The 12,041-nt window shown below is 43.0% G+C and overlaps 1 protein-coding gene across 5 annotated transcripts in view; it reads right to left on the bottom strand.

The window, feature by feature from the left end:
- Window positions 1-4,124: 4,124 nt before the first annotated feature.
- The window catches only part of NOLC1 (nucleolar and coiled-body phosphoprotein 1), a 102,200-nt gene continuing 94,283 nt past the window's right edge, over window positions 4,125-12,041 (bottom strand). For all 5 annotated transcript variants that reach the window (XM_030203381.1, XM_030203380.1, XM_030203378.1 and 2 more), the window contains one exon: window positions 4,125-6,833. In XM_030203381.1, coding sequence (XP_030059241.1) covers window positions 6,675-6,833 — 159 coding nt within the window. In that variant the 3' untranslated portion in view covers window positions 4,125-6,674. The remainder of the gene's footprint in view (window positions 6,834-12,041) is intronic.

Consider the following 12,041-nt stretch of genomic DNA (forward strand, 5'->3'; position numbering starts at 1 on the left):
CCAGTTGAGGCCTGTAAGCCACCATTTGATCGCAAAGTATCATCCTATTCTCTATGAAACCCCAACTATATCTTTTACTCTGGAATGGCGAATGCCATAACGGAACATTGTAAGCCGCATTGAGCCTGCAAATAGGTGGGAAAATGTGGGATACAAATGCAACAAATAAATAACGTATGCTCCCCCCATTCTCTCCTTTTATATGGGCTTCCTGTCATATGAGCAGGGTCATTGTGGGGCCTGTAATCCCATGATGACTCATACACTGTGCTGAATTTTTTTTCCAGAAGTAGCTGCTGTAGGTCCAGTGCCACTGAACAGGAAAAAATGTGGCAGCAGGTCTGGACCTGTCACATTGTACTGGAAAGTTGTCTCAGAAAGGCAAGTGATAGGAAAGGGAGTATGTCCAGATAATTCAAGACATGCCAGAAGCTGGTGACTGCTGGAATGATCACCAAAATATCTGCTTGGTCATAGCAATCAAACTAGCTCTCAAACAATGATTGCACCAGAACCAATGCAGTTGGAAGATCAATGTTTAAGGACTCCAGGACTCAAATGAGACTTTTTCCTCCAATGACTCAATGCAAAAATGTTGAATTTGATCCACAGTAGGAGACTGTCATCCTCATAAGCTCCTGTGGGGAGAGACTTGAATTCTCTCTAACAGCAAATGCCAAGACTGGTTTAATAAGCATGATCAGGAGATCCAAGAATTGATAAACCATTATTAGAAGAGCTTCTATGCTTGGCAGGATGACATCAATACCAAGGAAAATAAACTGAATCACCAACAAGCCAAGGCAAAAATCCAAAGAAAGGCTAACATGAAGAAAAGATGGCGGGAAGACAAGGCAAAAGGGATCCAACCTCTTGATATTTATGTTTCGTTGTTTTTTGTTTATTTTTAATACCAACAAAACTATGGTCTGACTACTCAGGGATCAACCCCTTGTGACCTAAGGTTGAAGGAGATCTGATCAAGGAAAGGGCAGCTTTTAACATTTATTGGACCCTTACCGATCAACAGTCCCACTTACCTTCCCCTGCACCTGTTATGCCACCGTCCCCTTCCTTGCCTACTCCTTTCTCCTACCATTTCCTCTTATTGTCATGTCATTTTTGGTTATCCTATGTTAGCCACATTGTGCCTGCGTGTGTGGGAAAATGTGGGGTAGAAATGTACTATAGATAAAGAATATTTTGAAGTTATTCCCAGTTAAGACTCTGTCATTAATGAATATGTTGGCTCTTGTGACTGGAGGATTTCTCTTCACAGGTATGTTTCAGTTGTTCTTTGGTGCACTGTTTTATATTTTGACAGTAATTTGATCCTCCATTTTATTTTGGTTTTATAGTACTTCCCCTTTTTGGACCGACACCGTACATCAGGCGTTTTGAGTCGACCAAGGCATGGCTCCTGATAGAGCATGGTCTTTTCTTTTTCTTCTTTATTTTTCGTAGTCACAGTGCACAGATCTGTATTTCTTTTTATACCCCTGGCAGCGTATATCTCTTTCAGTGTATTCACCCTGTTTGCACCTTCCCCTTTTGGTTTCCTTCATATTCCCCCTCCCCTCCTTGCTTTTAGCTTGCACATTACGTTGGAATATAGCATTTTTGTTTTTTTCACTGGATGCATTTTCCACCCCTTTGTCATGTTTCGTATGAATATTGATGGTCCTGTTTTGTTAAAATATCTGTATTAGTATTTCCCCAACAAAAAGTGCATACAAACAACATAGCACAAACACAAACCAAATATCACTAATATACAGAGCTCTCGTCACACAATGTCAATCCACCCCCACACCCTCCCCTGCCCCCTAAACCAATTTCAAACATAGCAATATATTGCAGAGACAAATTAAGTTTCCAGATCATTTAGTATAGTAGAATGAACCAGGGGCCTAAGGAAGTGCCCTTTGGATTTCTGTTCTAAAATCCACCAAAAGTCGTTCCATTCAAATAATTAATCCATATGGCATTTCCATTGTGGTAATATCAGAGGCTCCAGATGGATCCACTGAAGAAGTATGCAGCTGCACTGTTTGCCCCTGCCCCGCAATGCCAGCCCTGTTTATGGTAAAGGATTTACTTGTTAACTGAAATGAAGTCTGGTGAATGTAGACTGGTGCCTTTTTTAGAATGCTGCAGTTAATTAAGCTACTGAGTGTGGGAGCTCTGTTGATTCACTATTACTAAAGAGAGGGTTGGTGAATGCAGAAGGTGGTTACTCCCAGGAATACTGCAGTTTAATGGTGAAAGAAGGAAGGGAGAAATAATTCCTCCTTAGTATTGTAAGCCTCCTTAGTTGAGACAGCACTTGTAGGCAAGGCTGAAAATCTGGCACAGGATTTTGAAGCTGCCTAGAACACTGCAAGTTACAATTGCCCAGCACCTTTGGAAGTGGGTGATGCTTTGTAATGTTTGCAAGTTGCAATGAAATGTTTCTTAACTTGTTGTAAAGTGATCTTTAATTCTTTATAATGACTGGAGCCTATGAAATTTAGCATTAACCCCAGGGAAGTGATTTTATTTTCTTGTTCTTTGTTTGAAAACCTAATGCTGTTGTACAATATAGAGCTTAATTCTGGAACTTACTGGTTTATTTTCATGTAGATTTCATTAAAGGGTAAAAGCTGGTTGGAACCGGGGGAGGGGGGGGGGGTAAGGATTGATTGAAGGGAATAGCAGAGCACAGGCAGAATTCCCTCTAGTCTCTAGATAGCCCTTGGTATACTTGGCCCTAAAGTAGCAGCCACTACCTCCAGACCAGGATAGCAGCGTGAGTGCACCCCTCCCCCACTGAAGGTGACAAAATTATATATATACATACATATTTGATTAAAACTCGTTTTGTCTTTATCTTTTTTTTTTTTTTTTTTTAAGATTTAGAAATTTGCATTCCATAAATAACAAAGGAAATAGATAATGCTAAAAGAAAACAGTAAAAAGAAAAAAATAAAATAAAGACACAAAATGTAAACCCAAAAGACCACATCCAAGGGGAAACCATTTTTATCTCAGATGTCCATGAACTTTAGTAATGTATCTCACCTTTTAGACATGTCTTTATTCTGTAGTACTTTATTAGTTATGATCATATTTGATTCTCTGTATTTTTATGATACACAGCCATTAAGCAGTGTAAAATGTATATATCATGTTTTTATTATGTTTCTATGGTATTTTCTGATAGGATCTTTGAAAAAGTAGACTATAATTCAAATTACATTCAATGAAGTTGGCAATAAATTTACAGTTGGCAAACTCTGAAAGCTTTTTATTTCTCTGGCTATTTCAGAGCTTTACATAGTAGATGACGGCAGAAAAAGACCTGCACGGTCCATCCAGTCTGCCCAACAAGATAACTCATATGTGCCACATTTTGTGTATACCTTACCTTGATTTGTACCTGTCTTTTTCAGGGCACAGACCGTATAAGGCTGCCCAGCACTATCCCCACCCCCCAACCACCAGCCCCGCGCCTCCCACCACTGGCTCTGGCACAGACCGTATAAGTCTGCCCAGCACTATCCCCACCTCCCACTACTGGCTCTTGTCACCCAATCTCGGCTAAGTGTTAACCAGTGAAGTTTTTGCAGAAATGCTGTGATATTCTAGTGTCACTTACAACCTTCTATCAATCTTGCTGCATCATTCTGAATCAATTGGAACTGGTGCAGACCCTTTATAGTCAGACCAGTGTAGAGAGAATTGTAGTAATCCAGAATCACAAAAGTTTCCTTAACTCCTTCAGGGTCACACACTAAGGGACTCGGGACACCTGAGTGTAACACCCCAGAGGCTGTAAAAGAAAGAAAGGAAGGAAAAGAAATCCCTATCTGACCAGCGTCTAACAGAGAATTCCTAGGCACAGAAGAAGTAGCATAATTGTTGTCATTATTAACCTCTAAAAGAGAAAGAGATAGAGAGAGACTAATGGGCTCACCTCCTGCCTGCTGGAGACTGAGAAAATACTGAGGCTAAGGTCACATGACCAGGACTCTTATTGGCTCTCTAGAGTCACAGTTTTTTTCTCAGTCTCCACCTGCTAGAAGGCGAGCACAATCCATCAGTCCAATCCTGGTCCGGTCTGGAGGGACGCTAAGGAAAGTTTCCTTAACTCCTTCAGGGTCACACACTAAGGTAATACCAAAAACTACATACCATAAAACCAGAAATTTTAGAAACAAGATTGAGAAAAAGAAATAATGATTATGTGAGAGCAGTATGCAAAGCCCTGAGGAGTGAGAGAATGCCAGCTGCTGATCAACAGCAACACTTACAATAGCACTTAAACAGTATCCAAATATCAAGGATCAGCTAACTAGTCAGGAGAAAAACTAAGATTTCCTTTCACATTAAAACTCCAATAAGCACAACTTTAGAACTTTGATTTTTCTAAAATTCTTTATTTTTGTAAAAGACTGCTTGGTGGATAGCTTGGAAAATAATTATGGTTAGAAAACTAGAAGCCTTTCATTTTTGCATTAAACAGAAAAATGTACAGACAAGAGACTGAACTGGGTATAAAGAGCAGACTCCCTGGGAGCTGAGAAAGCATCTCCCTTAGGGCCCTGTTTACTAAGGTGCGCTAGCGTTTTTAGTGCGTGCACAAAATTAGCGCGCCCTGTGTAGGCAACTACACAGCGCATGCTAATGGTTAGCAAGCGCTAAAAGCATTAATGCGCCTCTAGCGCGGCTTAGTAAACGGGGCCCTCAGTAAGGGAAAACATAAGTTCAGTGGAAACAGACCTACAGCTAGAGTATAAGCAGGTCACTGCTGCAGCCTGTGTGCTGCCCCCTATCTCCCACATTAGACTGTACAGCTCTAGAAAGATACCTGCTGGTGAACCCATCTCTCCTCTTCAACAGTCCCATGACAGCATAATATAAAATTAGATTGGAATTAAGTACAGTGTACTTCAAATTGTGACAGTTCAGTAACCTCAAAGTTACTCCTGAAAATTAATCATCCTCTACGATACTGTACTGCTAGTGAAATTGAAAAACTTCTCCCTTTCATAGAAGTAAGGCACTCAAAGCAAGGCTCTCTCATTCCTAAGCTCGTTTCCTTCACAAGCTGAAGGCACTAGGTCAGGCTGCCCACCAGTGACAGAAATTATTCTGTACAAAGCATAACCCATCACAGTTTGCAAATCTGTTAAATGACCTGAGGAACTGGTCATATATAAGAGCATATACATATCCACTCAGAGGCCTCACCCATAGGGATCAACTGTGAACAAATGATTGGGGTGCTAACTTCAGCACAAGTTACCCATCCCTATATAAAATGAGTCTGCTCAACACTCTGGGTGCTCAAGCACCACTCATGGACTTGGCTATGTCAAGCAATGTGTTCTAGAACAACAAAAGAGAGTCCAAAAACTCCCGCAAAAAAACACAAAAACAATAAATCAAACGGAAGAAATCCAGAAAGACCAGACTGAAACCACAGATAGTAAGAGCACCAAGGAAATTTTATTGGGATCCTACACGGTCCGTGTTTCGGCCAAAAAAAGCCTTCTTCAGGGGTCGCTGGTGATGTCCGAACGGAGCATAGACCGTGTAGGGTCCCAATAAAATTTCCTTAGTGCTCTTACTATCTGTGGGTTCAAGCAATGTATTCTGTCATGATAGAGGGGACTAATGCAGGAATTAAAAATAAAAAAAGACAACGACTAAATAAATCATGTTCTCAAACATAAAGCAGTAAACAGATCAGTTATGAGGTTTAAGTGTTTCTTCTGCCTAACCAGACTGCAACTTGCCCCACTCCACTGAATTCATTTACTCCTACCAATTCCATTTGAAATCACATTGTACAAATCAAGTGAAGGACTTACATAAATCTGCCTCTCTCACAAAGGGCAAAATACTCCAGTAGATCTTGTCCCCTTAATGCACAAGAAAAATAAAACCCCTTAAAATTCATTTTTTTTGCACTTATCAAATCCAGAGGTATTCCCTATTAATAAAGAAGTAACAGTTTTGCACTAAGAAAGTCCCAGTCTCTTCGCCACTCTTGCAGGAAATGAAGGTGAAATGTTGGTACCATTAAACTAACAAAAGCAAAAGACCGCTTCCCAGAGCAAGACCACCACTGAACTACTAAGGGATATTAGTGCTGCAAATCACAGTGCCTCTAAAGGTCACAATTCCCTCCAAAGAGTCTTCAGATACATCAGTGATTACTGGCTTTAAAGACCCTGATCTAAAACTATATGAGAAAAAAAAAATGTACTGGTGGGATTCAGGCAAATATTGCTGCCAAAAGCGATCATGAAGAATGAACATTTCTGTACTCAGTCACACAACAACAGACCAACCGGATTCAATATACAATTAAAGTTCCATAAATATTTATACATCAGGCTAGTTTTCAAACATTCCTCACTACCCACCAATGGGACAGGATGATAAGCTGTAGACCTTGTGTGCATACATGACTACCTAGTAGCACTGTACACGTTCACAGATTATTCAGATGTTGAACTTCCATTTGTGCACAGCTGAAACTACTGATGTACTATGTAGTGACAAGCAGAGCACGTAGAAAGCACAATTTACAGCCGTGAGACAAATAGACCCAAGTGAATCCATATCTGCTTATGCAATGTCTAACGGTTGAGAGGGGATTAAAAGTGCCTCTGAAGTTCCCAAATTCAGTCACTCTCAAACTTGATGGAGTTGACGGAGGTGGAAATGGCACCGCCGCAGTAACTGCCTCGCTTCTTTTTCGTTTTCTCGTGTCGGAAGGACTTTCCTTTGGTGAACTTCAGTACGTTGTTGGCTTTTTCACCCCAATCACCTTGAGAACCTTTCTGCAAGAGAAACATGTATTTTTAAACAAACCAGTATTTCAAAATTATATCTGCACTTAAAGCACCATAACCCGGTAACCCCAGATCAAGAACCACCATAAAATGTCACCTTTTAACTTCCCCACTGCTGACACTCCCCACAACCAACACATTCAATATTCAAATAGCACATCCACAATAGCAAAACAGATCGAATTTCTTAAAACAAACATTTTATTGAAACCCTGCTGCGATTTTTTAAACAGGTAATTCTATGACACTCCATCACATCAATTTTGCATAAAAAATATCTTTAGCTTAAATTTCCATTAAAAAAATAAATAGTGTAAATATAGAGAAGAAAAGAAGCTTTTACCTTGTCCTCCCCCCACTCTTTACTGGGGAGGGGGCATCTTGCAGAGAGCAGGGAGACACAGAGGACAAGCTGAGAGCCAGCAACAATGCTAGCACCTTTTGTTAGAATGCTTAAAGTGTTTAGAATGTTCCAGCACTGCTATAAAACAAAGAACTCAGGTGTCCATAAATGCTAGATGTGTGTTTATAAGGTTTCAGCAGTTTGTAACGGTGAGAGAAGGGCAGACTTGTTACCAACTTTCCGATTGGCTGTCTAAGAGCCCAGTACAAGGCTCCTGATTTGCTGGCTAAGGTACCCAAAGCAAGCTGGGAACTAGGGGAGGGACAGTGTGTGAGATAGCAAATAGGAGCCAGGATCTGCTAAGAGGCACGAATTTGGACCAATGAGGTGGCAGGAAGCAGTCTGATCCTTAGATTGGCGCGAATTTTGAGCCAATCCAGGGGGCAGGAGGAGTGGCACAAAGAAAAAAAGTTTTACAGTACAGCAGAGGCTGCCTGGGAACAACAGGAGGCACAGCAAGGCAATCGAGGCTACAGACAAAGAAAGGTGGCTGAAAGCATGGCCTGAGAGAAGAAATCAGACTCAGACAGAGGGGGGCATGCTCAGGCAAGCTGGAGGAGGATAAGATCCAATCAAGGCAAGAAGAGGCAGCTGCAGGCTGACAGAGGACCCACTGATGAGCTCCAGATGAAGAGAGAGCTGGTGAGTCCTGAAGAAATACGGGCACTCAGGCAGAGAGAGCAGCAGAGGGGAAAGAGAAGGGGGTCTGGAGTGTGTTGGGAGCAGTGCAGAGCGGAAGAGAGGGAGAGCAGCTTGGTGAGGTCCCTGAATCCCAGAAGTCCCCCCAGGGCATCCCTCTGTGTGAGTGTTTGCCTGTCCAGAGAGGAGAAAGCCGGCTGTGAGACTGTCCTGTAAAGAAGAGGCTTACGAGAAGCAGCCCCACAAGAAGAGACAGCCCCCCCCCCCCTTGCACTGAGTGCCCAGACAAGAAAAGGAACTGTGCTTTTTGAGTGCCTGTCTCAGAAGGGATCTAGCCCAGAAGCTTGCTGGTTTGAGCATCCACAAAGAGAGAGAGAGAAGAGGCATCCCCCTGCACAGAGTGGCCAGACTAAAAGTGAACACTGTGTTTTTTTTTGTTTATGCCTGCCTCCGGGGATCCAGACAAAAGCCTGCCTTGGGGAACAGCTGCCATGCCTATGCCTTGAGTCCTGTGAGTGCCTGCCTCTAGGGGAGTTAGTGTAGCCGTCCATCAGTGAGATTTGGGGTGGTTGTAGAACAAAACAAAAAGGGGTCATGTTTTGGGTGGTTTAGATAGGAATTTCCCCGCTTATCTGTTTTATTTGAATCTAGTTAGTCCACAAGTTCCTTGCCAAAGAAACTACTGATTGAGGTTAGCACATACACCGAGCACAGAAAGTCAGGGTTTTCCTTTTTTGAGTTTTTTTTAGTCAGAGCAGTAGGTGTCCTGGACTTCCTGAGCTCGTGGGCTGACCTCTCCAACCGAGAAGACGTGGATGTAGAGAAGACCAAGGTACCCAACGCAAGGGAGCTGCGATGCTAGCGAAGATTTTGACATACCGGTAACTTTTTTGTGTGCACACAAACTGAAAAATATATATATCAGATCTGAGTACACTAATTAGAGCTGTGTACATGTTTGGGATATTTTGTGTTACAGCAGGAGTGGGGTTGGGGTCTTGGTTATTGAAATTGTAGTTTTAAAATTGTTATTGCCTTTATTTCCTTTGTAACTTATCTCAAAGCATTTAACATCTTGCACTAATTTTATTTAATACCATCAACCTGTAAAGATTGATATCAACATTTAAGAAACATAACCAACAAGTGTTTCTATTTACTTTACCCTCTATCCCTTTTACCCTTTAATAAAACCTTTAATATTTTTTTCTTGCTAAATCCCTTGGTTGTGTGGAGTTTATTTGGGAACCCTATTTAAAACTGTGACAGTCATGTATTTATTTCTTCCATTATTCAAATTCACCTATGAAGAGAGGCTGAGAAGGCTAGGGCTTTTCAGCTTGGAGAAGAGACGGCTGAGGGGAGATATGATAGAAGTGTATAAAATAATGAGTGGAATGGATCGGGTGGATGTGAAGCGACTGTTCACGCTATCCAAAAATACTAGGACTAGAGGGCATGAGTTGAAGCTACAGTGTGGTAAATTTAAAACGAATCGGAGAAAATTTTTCTTCACCCAACGTGTAATTAGACTCTGGAATTCATTGCCGGAGAACGTGGTACGGGCGGTTAGCTTGACGGAGTTTAAAAAGGGGTTAGATAGATTCCTAAAGGACAAGTCCATAGACCACTATTAAATGGACTGGAAAAATTCCTCATTTTTAGGTATAACTTGTCTGGAATGTTTTTACGTTTGGGGAGCATGCCAGGTGCCCTTGACCTGGATTGGCCACTGTCGGTGACAGGATGCTGGGCTAGATGGACCTTTGGTCTTTCCCAGTATGGCACTACTTATGTACTTATGTACCTGCTCCACGACTAGGGGGTTTACAAGAATGGCGTCACGGACATAGGATTTCCTTACCTAGTCCACCATCTTTAGTAAGGATCCTACTTGTGTTAGAATTCTGTTTTAGTATTTGGTGAAAGTTGTGTTTTGTATAAGATCCTTGTCTGGTATACCCTGACAAGAATCTTACTGAAAGTGTTCTGTGCAAGCTTTGCTTTAGCAGGTCTGGTTAGCTCTCTGTTGTGGGGCAGTCGGTGAGGCCTCTGGTTATATGCAGCACGCCCAAGAAGGAGCAGAGATGAGTGCCGACTGGAAAGAGGAGCTTGAAGCCCTGAAGCAGTTGTTCCAGGAAGAAAAGGCAGCCTGGGAACGAGAAAGAGAGGCTCAGCAGGAATCCTGTCGCTTGGCAAGGACGATTATAGAAAAGTTTAGCCAGCCGCCACCAGCACCTCCTCCAGCGCCTCCTCCAGCTCAAGTCCCCGCCCTCTACATACCAAGAGAGAAACGGATACCGGATTTCAGTGGCCATCCGCAGAGGGCTGGCGACCTCTCAGTGGAAGAATGGACCGAGAAGACCAGATCTGCCCTGAAGGTCTTGAGTGTTCCCCCTGAATATCAGTGGGAAGTAGTTCTTGATCATCTGAAGGGGCCCGCCTATAATGTAATGAAGCTGTATAGCCCCCAAGACAGAGGAGATGTAGAGGCCCTATTCAAGAAACTTGGTGAAGAGTTTGGAGACGAAGTCCCTCTCCCTTTAAGGCTGTCAGAGTTCTATACACGAAGACAGCTGCCTGGGGAGACTATACGCGCGTTTGGGTGTTGTCTGCAGGAGCAAGCTGCCAAAATCCTGAAAAGGGAAGCCACTGTCATACCGAACATAGGGAAGGCACTCAAGGAGGTTCTCATTGTCGGGCTGAATGATGTGGCCTTAAGGAGAGAAATCAAGAGGCAGAAAGCCCATATTGAAACACTATCCTACGAAGACCTCCTCTCATTGTTAATTGAGTGGTCAGAGGAAGAAGAGAATATTCCAGTAGAAGGGAATCGTAACCCTAGGCTCCTGTCGAGGAGGAGTGAGGCCAGCGTAAAAGCTGCAGTCGGAGAACAAGATGGGTTGTCTGAAGCCGTACAGCAGCTGTGTGCTGTTGCTGAGAGAAGTTGATGTCACCACCAGTCCTGGTATATCCCGATTTCAGTAGGCCATTCATACTGACTACTGACGCCAGCCGGATTGGATTAGGGGCAGTACTTAGCCAAGAACAAGATGGTGTGGAACGAGTAGTCACCTATGCCAGCCGGGGCCTACACAAAAGCGAGAGAAATGACAAAAACTACAGTCCTTTTAAATTGGAGCGCCTTGCTCTGAAATGGGCGATCACCGAGAAGTTTCGCGACTACCTGGTATACAAAAAGTTCATTGTGAAGACAGACCATAATCCCTTGAGATACTTAGATACAGCGAAGGTGTCAGCAGTAATTCAACGTTGGCTAGCCCAGTTGGCTGACTTCAACTTTGAGGTGCAATACAAGCCTGGAAGACAGAATACCAATGCTGACATACTGTCCAGATTACACGAATCAGAAGCTGGGGAAGATGGTGGTGCTGAGTCCTGGTTAGTGGAGGCCAACGAGATTCAGCAGCGGTTCCAGGCCCAAAGCCAAAACATCCGTGCTGGAGCCAATAGCCCTCCTGTGAGAGAACCAGAGTCGGAAGTGTTTTACCTGTCTGACCTCACTGTGAGAGAGCTACAGAGAACAGATCACACCTTAAACCCCATAATCGAAGCTTTTTTGAGTGCCAGGACAGACGATTTTGAGACTTGGTCCGAAGACAGCAAAAAGCTGTGGAAAATGCGAGGGAGACTGAAGTTGAAAGATGGTCTCTTATACAGAGTGATTAAAAACCCCAGAGACCAAGAGCAAATTGATCAGTTAGTAGTCCCAGAGTGTTTAAAAGCAGAAATCTTGTCCACCTACCATGATGAAATGGGACACAGAGCTGAGGAGGGAGTGACAAGAGCCATCCAAAGAAAATACTATTGGTTGCAGATTCATGATGATGTCCGAAAGTGGGGACGAGACTGTAAACGCTGTCTCTTGGCAAGAGATGTGGCACCCAGAGAGAAAATCCCTCTAAATTGTTTCAAGACTTCATACCCATTAGAAGTCCTTGCACTAGATTTCACAGTTCTAGAACCAGAAGATAGCGGGGTTGAAACTGTGCTGATTATAACTGACATGTTCACCTGGTATACTGTAGCAGTCCCTACTAGAGACCAGACTGCATTGACTGCCGCCAGAGCCCTAGTCGAACACTGGATAGTCCACTATGGTGCCCCAAAACGACTACACTCAGACCAGGGCC

Source organism: Microcaecilia unicolor, chromosome 5, assembly GCF_901765095.1.
Source record: "Microcaecilia unicolor chromosome 5, aMicUni1.1, whole genome shotgun sequence".
Lineage (NCBI taxonomy): Eukaryota > Metazoa > Chordata > Amphibia > Gymnophiona > Siphonopidae > Microcaecilia > Microcaecilia unicolor.